The 16282-nt window shown below is 38.0% G+C and overlaps 1 protein-coding gene across 7 annotated transcripts in view; it reads right to left on the bottom strand.

The window, feature by feature from the left end:
• Positions 1 to 16282, bottom strand: part of TANC2 (tetratricopeptide repeat, ankyrin repeat and coiled-coil containing 2) — a 382898-nt gene that overhangs the window by 132642 nt on the left and 233974 nt on the right. For all 7 annotated transcript variants that reach the window (XM_053567902.1, XM_053567904.1, XM_053567905.1 and 4 more), the window contains one exon: positions 3862 to 4143. In XM_053567902.1, coding sequence (XP_053423877.1) covers positions 3862 to 4143 — 282 coding nt within the window. The remainder of the gene's footprint in view (positions 1 to 3861; positions 4144 to 16282) is intronic.

The raw sequence follows: 16282 nt of genomic DNA, 5'->3' as shown, positions 1-16282 counted from the left end.
CGAGTAGCTGAGACTATAGGCACCCGCCACTCTAGCTCAGGCTTGAAAGAATTCAGTTGTGAGAAATGGATATTGACTGCTAACAGGCCTGGGCTTCTTTTAGGGTGACAAAAATGGTCTAACATTAGATTATAATGATTTGCTATATAATCCTGTGAATTACACAAGTGATATTGAACACTTAAAATGGGTAAATTGTATAGCATATGAATTATAGCTCAATAAAGCTATTTAAACTTTTAAAAAATTTCACTTGTTCCTGTTATTTAGAAAATGTATTCTTACCTACTATTAGAAATTAGAGACTACATTTATGAGTAAGATCATATATTAAAAATGAGTATGAAAATAAATATTTGAAGTTACTATTTAATGGCCAATAGCTAATGAAAAGAAAGGAATAGTGGCAGGTGGAACTCATTTAATTCTCTACCAGAAGAAATGAATTTAGACTCTTCCACCCAACTGGTGGATTAAATTCCTTGTCTTCTGAATAATTATGGTGGGGATGAGTGAGATATGAGTATGCAAGATGGCAGTAAAAAAAGCGTAAAGAAATGTATGACATTTTGAGTTGAGGTAAAGTTCAGTGATTTGTCTGTCACTGTATTATTTCTCCTGTTCACTCCTTCTCCCTACTCCATTTCCTTTTATCTGGTATTTGATTTTGTGAGCGATTACTGTTCAAATACCCTCTGTCTTTTTGCTTTTCTCTTTTGGAAATGCCCTCCTTTTTGTGCAAATGTCTTACTTTCTATTAGGTATTCAGAGAACAGTAGAAATAAAAGTTAATAGGTAGGTGGTAGTCAGTGTGCACAGCAAACTGGCAAAACAGAGATCTGACATGAACAGAATAGGGGTTACTTAACAGTTATTTGGGGGCCTGGCAGTTATTGGCAGATGTCAAATCCAAATAATAACTACACCAAGATTTTTAGTAATAGGAAAATGAAGTCTTATATTAGAGCTTCCCTAACTACTGTACTGAGTATACCTGTAGTTAATGTAATAATGCCTGGCTTACACAACAGGTCTATTTTCACAAAATATTTTTGTTCTTTGGGTGTGTGTGTTCTGGGGGGTAGGAGATGGTGGAGACTGATGGGGGAGTTAGGTTTGGGAAAGTAGGTGGAAAGGAGGATGACAGGCTAGTGCCTGTCTTGACAGCTTTTCTGCTCCTTCCTGGGGAAATGACAAGGAGGGGGCGGACTGGGGGGCTGGGGGGGTTAAATGTCTGTGGGAGAAAAAGAGGCAAGCAATGTGCTACTGAGGAGAACTGCTCACATCTTCCACAGCAGCACTGCTCAGTCTAGGGGAGGCGGAAGTAGAAGAACGAACAGTAGATGACAGAGGTAGAAGTCAGGAACTCTAACAATTTTCCATTTATTTTTATTATTACGAAAACCATATTATTGGTCTCACTGACTAAGGATTAAGAACACCAGTGAGATTCCAAATAAACTTATCCAAGCTTAATGTAAGTTAAACTCTGTAAAAAAATCAACCGAACTCTTTACATGCAAATATCATTCTTACTAATGAAAAAAATTCTATTGCTGCCAGTAACATATTCAGTGGCAGCTCATATGGTAACAGATTTATGCCGAACGATAGCTAGCACTCTACCAGTCACTTATTCTTGACCCTTTTTAAGGACTACTGATTCTGTTAAGATGGTAGAGGTAGACTGTGTAATAGTTTAGAGATCAATAGATTGCAACAAAAATCATTTCTTATAAGACAACATTGGTTCTGAGTAATTCTGATGGATACATAACTATATGTTCTAGCTCCCCCAACCTCTCAGACTTCCTAACCATCAGACCAAATCTACAGTCTCAACAATGAATGTTTATCTCATGAATGTAAAGTGTCCCAGTGTTTTTAGAGACTCTCAGGAGATAAAAGGCAATGGATAAAAGGCTATAGAGAATAGCTTAATGAACTACCTTAAAAGAATCTCTGCTTTGGGGAGCACATGGGCTGTTTTCTATTAACTCTTGCTCTCCCAGGCTTAAGGGGGGATGCCCAGGTACCTTTGCTTTCTGAGAAAGCAGCTCTTCTTGCCCCTGGGATTTATCTTCTGTCATGCATGATTCTACCACTCTGTTATCTGCAACAGTGATATACAGAGGAGTCAGAGAGACTATTAGCTATCTGGTTTTCTTTCTGACACACTCAAATAACTAGCCTCTTGGACTACTCAGATAAGAAGTAGTTTGGTGTGATAGGTATTTAAGCACTCAAAGGAAAATACTGGAATAGGTGTGGAAAGTTACTTTCAATATAAAGATGTGTTCCTAGAATCAAAATTTTAGCACACAATTCTTTTTTGTTTTGTTTTGTTTAATAGGCCCTGGCCGGGTTTGAACCCACCACCCCTGGTGCACAGAGCCGGCCCTCTAACCACTGAGCTATGGGCACCCAACCATACAAATAATTCTTAAAGACCAACTAGTCATACTTCATTCTACAAGTGAGAAAGAATTAATTAAAATTCTCAAGCTCATAAAGTATAGTCAATTTGAATGCTGGGTCTAATCCCTGGGCTCTTGACTTCCACAATGCTATGCCAATCTACCTCATAAGAGCTTATTTAAGAACTAAGCATGATATTCCTCTTAGGTAAATAATTCTCCCATATGTGCACCTATACTAAGTCTTACCATACCCTGATAAAGAGGGTATTTTGATTCAACCAATTTTCTTCCTAGACACTGGTTCTCCTTCCACAAGTTTAACATCAATAAGTTTACAAGAGGCAATCTGCCTCCTTAATGATTCAAGGCTGCTAACTAGTTTCAGTGGGAAGCCAAGATGTTAGAGGGTATTCAGTTATCTCCTGTTAAGTTTGTAGCACTGGGTAGACCTTGATCTCAAATAAACCATTTCTGGTGGTCACTGTTCAAAAGTTTGTGGGGGATAAATTACTGATTTAGACTAGCAGAACAATAACTTTTCTTTTTTGTTCTTTTATAACTAATAGAACCAGCTAGACTTCTATATACACATACAGCATATAGAAGAAGAGCATGTCTCCATTTACATTTATTTTCTTTACTTGAGTTGAGTTTCACCAATAAGGAGAGACAGCATAGCAAAATGGATAAGAGAATGGCCTCTAGACTGCTTAGTTTTAACATTTAACTGGCTACTAAACCTGGGAGAATTTACTTAATTTCTCTGAACCTCAGATAACTTACTTGTGACATGAAGATAATCTTACTGAGTTGATTAGAGGACTAGATAAATTAATATTTTTAAAGCATACAGAGAGAGTTTGGCACATAGTGAGTACCATGTGAGTTTTAAAAATAAGATCCTGGTGGTGATCATCAAGCTGCATGCTGCTTGTGATGAAGGAAGCCTGAATACATATGAGAGCTCAGCATCTTTTCACAAGGAATCCGGAGAAACCTTTCAAGGACACAATGAAGCTCAAGTCCAAGCAGTGCAACACTGACGTCAACAGCAAAGAAATGAAGGCCACCAACAGACTGTGTTGGCAAGTAACAAGAACGGGGCACAGGCTGAGCAAAATTCAAAAGTGACAGATGCAAACAGCTCTATGGGCAATTGCTGTAGTCATTATCCAAAGAACAGCCCAGCCATACGGCCAGCAGGGAACAGTCATAAATTTATTTGACAAGAAAGGTTTTTCCAGTTATGCTTAGGTGCCTCTTGGATATGTGAGTTAGATGGAAACACAGTATACATTTTTTCAACTCTGAATTAATAGTCCTCACATGCAGGTCAGATTTTGCAGATCAGAAAATAAAAGGATATATGACCTAACCTGAATATGTCAGAAAAAATTTCAGAGCCAACAAAGCAGAGAGTTCTTTAAAAAGGAATACATACGTTTGGGGGAGGCATGTGGGCTGTCTGAGGCGATCTGTCTCATCCTTGTACCATGGCAGCTGAGGGCCACCAGTCTGGAGATGATGGCAGTTTTGCCAAACCCAATGTTTCCCACAATTACTACTCCTTGGTTCACGCTGGCATTTGAACTTTGAAGTTGAGCATCTATTTCATGGAAAACCCAATCCCGGCCAACAAACACAGACTCTGTAGTGATGCTGGGTACTTCAAAGAGCAGAGGCTTCAGGGAGATATCTGGAGGCCTATAAGGTGCAAAGCGAACTGAAAGGAACAAAAAGAGAACACAAGTTGTCAACACTAAGGAAGACAGTACTCTGGTCTTACTCAGAGGATAATAAAACTCAGAATGTTGGTTCTATATGGATAAGCAATGTGGGTGAGCTACAGACATCTGATGCTCTAGATGGCAGAACATAAACACTGATAAACAGTAATGATGTACACCAACAGTCAGAAAGTCAGGATAATATTCAATATTATTTGAATAACCCAACCACCAGCAATCAGTATGGATTAAGAGTAGTGAAGAGCAAGGGTGCTAAAGGCCTCTTGCTATGCCTGAGGATAGATAAGGTTTTAATGGGCAGGCTGCGGGGAGGTGCAGGGGTAGAGTTCCTGGGGGAGAGTCCAGGCTGTGGAGGGGTACAGCTTTCAAAAGCAGCTCTTTACAAAGTAGTGAGGATGTATTTCAACATTTAACAACCAATATGGCTGTGTGGGTACATATCAGTTGAAAATCAGTCCTAAACAAAGTAATGCAAAGTAAGGAGGCTTGTTTCTTTAAAAACACCAATGGGAACAGCATTCCTTTACATTCATAATGGTATTTTAAAAAAATAGAGCAGGTATATTATTAGGGGAAGCAAAGTCCCTAAAAGCTCTGATAGTTTAAGAGATCTTAAACATGTTAGGCAGTCAAGGAAGCAGAAACGTAAGCTTTCATTCAATGTCTTTTCACCTGTACTGCTTGTATTCATGCCAATTAAAAAAACGATTTTTGGCTTATATGCAAGTCTTGGGAAGAGATCTCCATTGCTTTTCTCAAGATCCCCCCGCCCCCTCATTATATAATTATGTGCTAAGGGCCAAGTATGAGCTATACTTTCAACAGTTCTTTAAAATGCAGAATTGATGTCACTTAGTTTCAAAGATCAACCTTTTCATTATATTCATGGTAAAAGGAAGTCCTTCCTGACCATCTTGATCTGGGTTAGTGCCTGGCTAACTGTTCCCAGAGTAGCTTTGTGCTGTGTTATCTGTCTGGAACCAGGTTTTTTATCTTTTTTCCACTTTTGTTCCTTTAACCTTAGAACAGTGCTTTGACATATGATAGTGCTCAATAAATGTTTACAAAAGTATTAATTAAAAATAAGCTATTATATTATAACCCTATTTCATATTTTGGAGCACAAAACAAGCCAGGAGTGGGAAGGGGCTGGGTATAAGGGAAAGGGAAATCATAAAGGGGGAAAATGAGATTATTTATACTGCTCACATACTTCCCCACATCGTAAAATGGGATCTAGAAAGTGAAGCTTCCTTAAGCTCTCTCACACACATACATCTCTCTCTCTCTCTCTGTTAAAACTGCCAGAAAGCCATTAGAATGATAAAAGAGTATTTTAAAAAGGATAAAAATTCTAAAGGTAGTATAAATGATTAAAAATATAAAGCCAAAACTAATGACAGAAGCCAAGTTTCTTTTATCAGTTTTAAAATGTCCAAATTTTTCATTTAAGAAGGTGTTGGGGGGGAGGGGCGGTGCCTGTGGCTCAAAGGAGTAGGGTGCTGGCCCCATGTACCAGAGGTGGCGGGTTCAAACCTGGCCCTGGCCAAAAAAAAAAAAAAAAGAAGTGGGGGGACCCTGTGGAAATACAGCTACATGATCATTTTAATTTCCTGATTTACATCCCTTTAGCAAAATCTGTTGAATCCACAATTATATTTACTGAATTCAGTAAAAAGACAGTCCTTTTCTTAAAAATATTCTTTTTAATTTTAGTGTATTATAGCTAATAGATTCTATTCTACTTTTCTTAAACATTATTTTATTGAGATCTAGCTTATATACCATAAAGTTCATGTTTTTAAAGTATAAAATTCAGTGACGTTAGTATATTCACAAAATTGTGCAACCATCACCATCCTCTAACCCTGGAACATTTTCATTATCTCCCAAAGAAACCCAATACTTGAGAGCCTTCCCTCCTAATTCCTTCCTCCCACTTTTAGGCCCTGGCAACCTGTAATCTCCTTTTGGTCTCCACAGACTTCCCCACTCTAGATATTTCATATAAATGGCATTACATAGTATATGGCCTCTTGTGTCTGGTCTCTTTCACTTAGTATAATGTTTTTCAGGTACATCTATGTAGTAGCATGTACTAGAACTGCATTCTTTTTATTGCTGAATAATATTCTCCTGTATGGATATACTATATATTGTTTACCTATTTATTAATTGATGAATATTTGGGTTGTTTTCTACTTTTTCACTGTTATAATAAATGGTACTATGGACATTCATGTGCAAGTTTTTCTGTGAACATCTGTTTTCAATTCTCTTGACTGTGTATCTAGGAGTGGAATTTCTGGTTCATATGGAAATTCTTATGTTTAACTTTTTGAGAAAATGCCAAACTATTTTCTCTATTTTACTATTACTATTTTTTATACAAGTACTATACATTCACTGTAGAAAACTTAAGAATATAAACAAAATAATAACTACACTCACATTAACCAGAGAGAAATACTATTAACATACATACTTTTTGAGTTTTATTTGTACCATACGTATACTGAGGGTAAAACAAAAGATAGGATCATACTATACATACTGCTTCATAATCTTATTATATTTCACTTAGCAATATAATAAGAACATCTTTCTACATCACAAAACATAAACCTACATTATCATTTTAAATGTGCATGGTGAATCTACCATGATATGGCTAAATCATAATTTATTTAACCAGTATTTTATTGTTGGATATTTAGAATATTTTGGTTTTCCACTGTTATAATACAGGTAATAATGAAATGGCCTTTCCTATGTGGTAGGAACTGTTTCTAAGCATGTTAACCTGCACGATAGTCCTATGAAGTGGATACTACTACTATTTCCACTTTACAGATGAAAAAACTAAGGCACAAGGAGATTAAATTACTTGCCCAGACTGGGGAAAGACCACTAGGCTATAGTTCCTCTCATGAGAAGCAGCACTATAAATAGTGGTACAATAAACTTCACTGTATATTCATTCACCTTGGCACACTTGCCTTATTATTTTATTATTATAAATTTTTTTTATTAAATCATAGATGTGTACATTAATGCAATCATGTGGCACCATACACTGGTTTTATATACCATTTGACATATTTTCATAGCTTTCCTGGCATTTTCTTAGTTATTGTGTTAAGACATTTATATTCTACATTAGTAAATTTCACGTTACCTTTGTAAGATGCACTGTAGGTGTAACAAAATGCTAGAAATGAAATTTCTAGGTTGATGGGTTATATACTTTTATTTTATTTTTTTTTTTTTGAGACAAAGTCTCAAGCTGTCGCCCTGGGTAGAGTGTCGTGGCATCACAGCTTACCTCAAAGTCCTGGACCTAAGCGATTCTATTGCCTCAGCCTCCCAAGTAGCTGGGACTGCAGGCGCCTGCCATAATGCCCAGCTATTTTTTGGCCCGGGCTGGGTTCAAACCTGCCAGCTCCAGTGTATGAGACTGGTGCCCTAGCTGCCTGAGCTACAGGCGCTAAGCCATTTTAAAGAAACTTTTTTATATTGAGACTCTCGGCGTCACAGTTCACAGCAACCTCAAACTCTTGGGCTTAAGCAACTGTCTTGCCTCAGCCTCCCAAGTAGTTGGGACTATAGGCACCTGCCACAATGCCCGGCTATTTTTTGGTTGTAGTTTGCCCGGGCTGGATTCAAACCTGCCAGCTCCAGAGTATGTGGCTGGCGCCCTAGCTGCTGAGCTACAGGTGCTGAGCCAGATGGGTTTTGCTTCTGACACAATTTGCCTAACCACCCTCCAGAAAGGTTGTATTGGTTATGTGGGTAAGACGTTGCACCCCTTCCAATTCTCACCATTGGCCAGTATGTTTTTTTTTTTTTTGAGACAGTCTCACTATGTTGCCCTCAGTAGAGTGCTGTGATGTCACAGCTCACAGTATCTCCAACTCTTGGGTTTAAGTGATTCTCTTGCCTCTGCCTCCCAAGTAGCTGGGACTACAGGCACTCCCCACAATGCCCCGGCTATTTTTTTGTTGCAGTTGTCATTGTTGTTTAGCTGGCCTGGGTTGGGTTCGAACCTGCCAGCCTTGGTGTATGTGGCTGGCGTTATAACCACTGTGCTATGGGTGCTGAGCCAACCGTTAGCCAGTATTATTAATTTTGTTTTTAATATGCATTTTTGTGATTATGTAAGGTGATTTGTTTTTACATGTTTGTTGCTATTTGCCATCTTTTGTGAACTGCCTATTTGTGAATAGGGCTTTTGCCCATATTTCTATTGGGATGCCTGTGTTTATCTTACCGACCTGTAAGAACATTTTAAACATTAAGGACATTAATCCTTTGCCTGTGGTATTTATTTATTACAAGGACTTTATTCCATTCTGTGTCTTTAAGCTTTCTTTCTTCCTTTCTTTTTAACTTATAAAGTTTAAAAAGTTTATGTGGTCAAACTCATCAGTTCATTTTATTTTTTGCTTTTAGTATTGTTCTTTGAAAGGTCCTTCTCAATCCAAGAGTATAAAACTATTAACATTTTTCCTAGTGCTCTTTAGCGTCTGGTATAGAGTAAATATCTAACTATTTTTTTCTCCCCAAATGGTTAACAAATTGTCCCACTAACAATCTGAATTATCATAAATTTGAAATACTTTATCTTATTTATACTGGGTATGTTTTTATCTAGTTTGTTTCACTCATCTGTAAGTGGAATCTGTATCAGTGTCAAGCTAATTTAGTTAACTAAACTAGGGAAAATGTGAGATTTTCTTCTGAAAGCTCTCTGTAATATGACTCAACGCCGTCATCTCTCTTCTTCACAGCTCATCTGAGGCAGACGAGGCAGTCTCCAGTACCCTAACAAACTGCTCCATTCCAGCTTAGTGCAGGTTGTCCCTCCTACCTGAAATGCCCCTTCTCCTCAAACCCTGTCCATATATTATGGCCCAGGTTCATTTTTATCTTCTTCATTCTCCCTAATTAATCTAGTCCTCATTCATTTTCCTCTTCCCAAACTAAGTTTATAACATATAATTTAGTGCTTAATTATATGCTGATTTATACTGTTTGCTATCATTTTTAATCTTGTTTTCCTATCAGACTGTAAGCCCTTTAAGGGGATGGATAGTATTTAGCACAGTTTTAAGTACATACTAGAGATGAAAGGGAGAGGAAAGAAAGTAAATAGTATTACTGAATACCTTTTATGTCTCTGACACAGTACAGGTTTTTATACATATTCTTCACAGAAATTATTTTTATTTCATTTTTTTTGTAGAGACAGAGTCTCACTTTACCGCCCTCGGTAGACTGCCATGATGTCACAGAACTCACAGCAACCTCTAGCTCTTGGGATTCTGCGAATCTCCTGCCTCAGCCTCCCAAGGAGCTGGGACTACAGGCGCCCGCCACAATGCCCGGCTATTTTTTTGTTGCAGTTCAGCCAGGGCTGGGTTTGAACCCACCACCCTCGGTATATGGGGCCGGTGCCCTACTCACTGAGCCACAGGCACCACCCAGAAATTATTTTTTTACTGAGGTGAAATTCATATAACACAAAGTTAACAAATTTAAAGTACGATTCAATGGTATCTAGTACATTCTCAATGTTGTGCAACTATCACTTCTATCCAGTTCCAAAACATTTTTGTTACTCCACAAGAAAACCCTACACTTCTAAAGAGTCATTCTTTATTCATTCCTCCCTGAGTCTCTGGCAAACAACAACTTGCTCTCTGTCTCTACAGATTTACCTATTTGGGTATTTCACATACTATATATGACATTTTGTGCCTAGCTTCTCTCATGTGGTATGTTGTAGCTTGTATTAGTGCTCCATTCCTGGCAGAGCACAGTGGTTCACACCTTTAATCCAGCACTCTGGGAAGCTGAGGTGGGAGAACCTCTTGAGGCCAGGATTCAAAACCACTGTAGGCAACATAAGACAGAAGGAAGGAAGGAAGCGAGGGAGGGACTTAGCCAGGCACAGTAGCACATGCCTCTAGTCTCGGCTACTTGGGAGGTTGAAGCAGGAGGATCATTTGAGCCCAGGAGTTTAAGGTTGCAGTGAGCTATGATGATGTCACTGCAGTCTAGCTGGGGAGACAAAGTGAGACTGTCTTTAAAAAAAAAAAAAATTAACACCATTGCCTATTATGTCCAATGCCTAACTTCCTCTAGTATGATTTGTCAATTTATTTTCCCAATGAATAGGCTATTCCTTCTTGTTTCTTGTATGTCTTGTAATTTTTTGCTGAAAACTGAGCATTTTAAATATTACCTTGCAATGACTCTGGATATTAGATTCTGCCTCTTTCCCAGAGTTTGCTGTTGCTTATTTTGCCCCTGTTATTGCCCCTTTATATAGTGACTTTTCCAAGCTATTTTTTGCAATCTATTTCTTGTTGTATTTGGCCACTGAAATCTCTATTCTTTTATCTTGGTGGTAAGCCAGCGATCTGTCAGAAATTTCATTAAATGCAGAAATCTAGTAGGCTCTTCATTAAGCACTCCTCTGGCTGCTTTAAGTTTTGATTTGATTCGACAGTTTGGAAAAAGCTGATTCCATTAGTTTTTGCTAGCTTAATGGCTTTTTTTTTTTTTAGTGGAGGGATTGATTCTTAGACCTCCTTACTCTGTTTTTCTGGATAGTAGGTGGTGGCTCACCACTCAGGATTGTCTGGTATTTGAGAGCCCTTGATAGAAGACCAGACACTCGGACAGATGTGCTGAGGTCTGGCTGAACAGTCTCAGGACTCTCAGGTAGGAAGGAAGAAACAGAAAGACCAGCTGGAAGGTACCATATCCCCATGCGTTGGGAGGTAAAAAAGAAGGAAAAAAAAACTTAGCCCAAGTCTGCCTCAGGTGTGGGCTCTCCTGACCAGAGTTCCAAGGAACTGCGGCCTCTTACAAAATTCTTATGGCATTTTTCTAGATAAGTCTAACTGGGCCTACAGACACCTAAAAGCACATAGATAGTTTCAGAGCTAAAATGAAAACGTAGTTTTAACTCTAATATCCAGGATTTTCTCTTACATTATGCTGCATCTGCTCTATAAAATCATTATTAAATTTGAAGGTGACATGAGTTATCCCACTGATGATCAGAATTAATTATGCTTAAGCCAGATTATTTTTCCCTTATCTCTCCTTGTACTTCCCAGTAGGAACTATATGGCTGGCCAGAAATGACCTTTCCGAAGCAAAAAGCTATTGCTACTTAGGTGCTTTCTAAACAGACTCTTCTCTTCGGGTCCAAGATTATACTTTGTTTCAAAGGAGGCTTTCATGAATATGATTAATGCCAATGTATCATATGGAATAAGTATAGACTCAACTTACAGGTTTCAGTGTTTGAGAAAAATTCTTTTAAGATAACTTGTTCTCAGGCTGACATAATGCCTCATCATATTTTATTCTACCAAGAAAGCTTTGACATTTTAAAAAGTTATTTTAAAATTTTTCTAAAAATGTAATTAACTCACAAAAGCCTCAAGAGAAGAACACAGACAAAATTAGCCCAGTACCATATGGTAAAACAAATGTAGACACCAAGAACAGTCCAGAAATAGTTTCTGTACCTCAGAACCTAGGGCTTTTGTCAGATTAGTATGATAAAAGAAAACCATACTTTCTATGTAACCAACTGTAAATTTAAGGCATATGGATAACAAAGTACTATTGGCCTGTATTATGGGAAATGGAGGTAATGATTATTCTCGGCAGGGTTCGCATTCCTAAATAAATGTTTTCTTAATTTTCATATAAGCTGGTTTCCAAGAGATTTGAACCACTGAACTACGGTCACCATTGCAACTATAGCTGAGCTAAGGGAAAAAGGTGATTTAGTCTATATCATTTAGTAACAAAATGGGGCTTTCTTGGTTGTAGTCCCAGGCCAGCAATAGAGTAGCACCATCCCACCCTTGTTAAAATATTCTAGTAAAGTATATTCATATCTGCTATTTACTTTGAAGTGAATACAAAATGATAGGTGGATAAAGAGATGGGCAGATAAATAGACCAGTGATAAAATAAGATAGTAAAATAATGATAAAATCAAGGTGGTAGGTCTATGAGGGTTTATTGTAAAATTCCTTCCACTTTTCTGTGTATGTGAAAATTTTCCTAATAATATGTTGGAGGGGGGAGACACAAAAAGGAAAAGCATTCCAATATGGCATACAAATAAGACAAATTTTGGAAAGCAGTTTCTTTCGAGGGATTTAAGAACCATTCCAGACTCCAATCAGTGGGTACGTCTCTTCACTGTAAATTAGGCTTGTGGTAGACAAATGAATTTCTCTAGGAAATAGTCTCTGTGAGACCATCAATAACTATAATTATGTACCTAGGCTTGTAGAAAAAACTTACCTTTCTTTAACTAAGGTAAAGAGTAAAACCTTCAAATAAAAATGTATTAAAGATAACAGACCTGTCTGCCCAAATGCAAATATAAACAGCTACAGCAAAGGGGAAGAGGAAAAGGGGAAGTAGGGACAAAAGTGGGGGCTCTAATTAGATTGTTGACTAAAGCATATTTATTTGTGGAAAACAAGCATTTAAAAAGAAGTCAGTAGTGGTATCCACAGCTCAGTGGTTACGGCGCCAGTCACATACACCGGGGCTGGCGGGTACTAACCTGGCCCCAGCCTGCTAAACAACAAAGACAACTACAACAAAAAGTAGCCAGGCATTGTGGCGGGTGCCTGTAGTCCCAGCTACTTGGGAGGCTGAGGCAAAAGAATCACTTAAGCCCAAGAGTTTGAGTTTGCTGTGAGCTGTGACACCATGACACTCTACTGAGGGTGACATAGTGAGACTCTGTCTCAAAAAAAAAAAAAAATTAAAATAAAAAGAAGTTAGTCACAGGACTGGCAGAAGAAAGGATGTGTGTAACTCAGTCAAGGCCTGGTGCAGACAAAAGCAGAGCTATATTTCCTTACATTGTTTTATAATGACTATAAAGTCTAGCCTGGCAGTCCCTTGTTCCTCAGAGCACAGGTATTTTCAGGCTCATTCTTAGGGTTTATGCCATGCATGCTCTTCTCCACACAAAACACAGGAAAAACAAATGTGCTTCAGACAAAACTTGGTATCACATTAGCATCAAACATAAGGCAAAAAACACACTTATTTTTTCTTAACAAATAAATAAACCAAGGTAAACCTTTGTTTTACTGTGTTTCTAGAAGGATTCTTTCCATTTACAAGAGTCAAGTCTGTTGTTTATTCTTGGTGATTAGGAATAGGACTAGAGTAGGCATCTATGCCTACCCCAGGAAATGAGATGTAATGAATGCAAAACGATTTAACTCAGGCCCTAAAAAAAGAGTCTAAAGATAATAGTCTGGCAAATATTCAATCTCAATAAATTCTGTTAATAAAAAAGAAAAATAGGTAAAGCAGAATCACTTTGGGGGTGAACAGTGAAACATATAGCAGAGTGGCTAAAACTGTGGACTCAGAGCCAGGCCAGGCTGTCTCCGTCTTTATCCTGTCTCTGTCACTTACTAGCTGTACGATTTTGAGCTGCTTATGTTACTAATGGGTCAATTTCCTCATTTGTAAAGCTCAGGATAGTGTCTGGTAGTTAACTGCTATCACTGCCTATATTATCAAGCCAAAAGAGGCACCAGTGTAACCATGATCACTACTCTCTTACACTTTTTTTTTTTTTTTTTTTGAGACAGAGTCTCAAGCTGTCACCCTGGGTAGAGTGCCATAGCATCACAGTTCATAGCAACCTCAAACTCTTGGGCTTAAGTGATTCTCTTACCTCAGCCTCCCAAGTAGCTGGGACTACAGGCGCCTGCCACATCGTCAGGCGCTTGAGCTATAGGCACCAAGCCTGAAAACGTATATTTTGAACCCTCTTCCCATTTAGGCTTATCTATATTCTTCACTAAGACTATTCTATATGTCTTATCTATATTCTTCACTAAAGATGTTCTAACTTTTTTTTTTGTTTTTGTAGAGACAGAGTCTCACTTTATGGCCCTCGGTAGAGTGCCGTGGCCTCACACAGCTCACAGCAACTTCCAACTCCTGGGCTAAAGCGATTCTCTTGCCTCAGCCTCCCAAGTAGCTGGGACTACAGGCGCCCGCCACAACGCCCAGCTATTTTTTGGTTGCAGTTTTGGCTGGGGCCGGGTTTGAACCCACCACCCTAGGTACATGGGGCCGGCGCCTTACCGACTAAGCCATAGGAGCCGCCCCGATGTTCTAACTGTTAAATCAAATAGTTGATTTAGTCTTTACACTTAATAACTCTTTTGTATTTCACACTGTTAACCAATTCCCACTTTTTGAAATAGTTTTCATTTTTGGACTTAACATGACAATACTTTCTTCCAGTATTTTTCTTATTATCTCTTCCTGATATATCTTTAATAATTTCTCTTTTCTACGCATCCCTAATACCAATCCTAAATTCTATATTTTATTGTTTTTTCCTCTTAATCTTAATCTAGGAACAGACTAATGGCTTTCCAACTACCTAAGTGGTGATGGTGCCCAGTGGTGAGTGGTGTCAGTGCCTATTCCAGACGTCATTCCTAGACTTCTGCACAGCATTTCCAACAACTTATAGGAGCTACTACATATATACCTGGACATTCAATAGAAATATCAAAATTAAAATGTTTAACACTAAAGTTATCTTGCTCACCTTAATCTATCCTCTCTCTCTCATTTGTTACCATTGTTAATGAAATATCCCCAACATGTCTCATCCTCCAAGATATACTTGGGACTTACCCAGAATTTCTTCTTCCTGAATCATTACAACTAATTTGTCACAGTTTCCCACCAATTATTCTTGAGGAATATCTTAGATATAATCCCTTTACTCTACTCTCTCTCCTCTGCTACTCATAATGGTTTAACTTGGAGGAGTTGCTGGATCATTCTAAGCCTCGTTTTTGTCATTTATAAAATGAGGATAATGAGAGCATGTAACTGATAGGGTTGAGTGTGCTATTCCTTAGCTCAGAATTTAGTAAATTCTTAATGAATGGTAGCCATATAATTTAGGCTCTTAACAATTCTTGCTTTTACCAAATACTTAAGCAGACTTTTAATGAATAACATTGTATCTCTCACACCCTTTCTGAAAACAGCTACCAAAATATATGTATAGTAATGTCAACTCCTGCACTTCTATGTGAACTCACCTTTTCATACTCACCCACCCAACTGTCATTACAGTTCTTGTCATTAGGTAAATACATTCAATAACAAATAAATGAACTCATGAATCAAAAATGTTAATATGAATTTTTCATTGTCAATTTCAGAGAAATGTATGTAGATTTGGTTTTGGTAGAATAGGAAGGTTAGAGGATTATAGCTATGGGATGCAAACACAGGACTTTGAAAATCACTGCTCTATACCATAATAACAAAAAGAAATGAATCATTTGTCACCTCTCAGGACCATATTCCTGCGCAAAGGCTAGTGCCATGAACAAGAAGCCATTAAATAACAAAACATGGGAGAAAAACTGTAATTTTCCAAGCTCTTGTGAATATCACAAAGCAAGGCCTGGATGCTAGCCAAGACACTGAAAATCAGAGAACAGAATTTCCTCAGGAAGTTGAGGCAAGGGGGAAAATGTGCCTCAGAATTAGTTTTCAAAGAGGATGGTATGCATTTTTCTTAAAGACGATTTTTCTTTCGTCTACAAAAGTAACTGACAAGGCTGGATCTACATCCATTCATTTAGTAACTAATGTTTTGCTAATGCTACATGTGTGGTTTATTTTTAAGCAAATAGTAACTCTACTTAATTCTTCATTATCATAAATACAATCTGCATTTTAGCTTATGGAAATCCCAATTCTAAGGGTTTGGAAAACCCAATCCCAAGGCAGTACTTTAAAAAGGGATATGGGTTTATGCTAAGCTCCACGACATCTACAATATTCTGTAAAAATTTGACAGGAGTTTTCACTTCTGTCCAAGATAGAGTAACCAGGACTAGATTAACCCTCCCACCTACAATAACAACCAATCAACCCCCTAGACACGACATATAAAACAATGGGTTTTAAGACACTAGACACAAGGCCTAGAAAAACAGCAATTCCTGAGAGATGGAAAATAAATGAGGCAAACCCTATGACTGCTTGTTTATTGCCTTGAGA

Source organism: Nycticebus coucang, chromosome 18 (assembly GCF_027406575.1).
Source record: "Nycticebus coucang isolate mNycCou1 chromosome 18, mNycCou1.pri, whole genome shotgun sequence".
Taxonomy (NCBI): domain Eukaryota; kingdom Metazoa; phylum Chordata; class Mammalia; order Primates; family Lorisidae; genus Nycticebus; species Nycticebus coucang.
The sequence above is the reverse complement of the archived record's forward strand: the minus strand, read 5'-3'. Positions and strand labels throughout refer to the sequence as shown.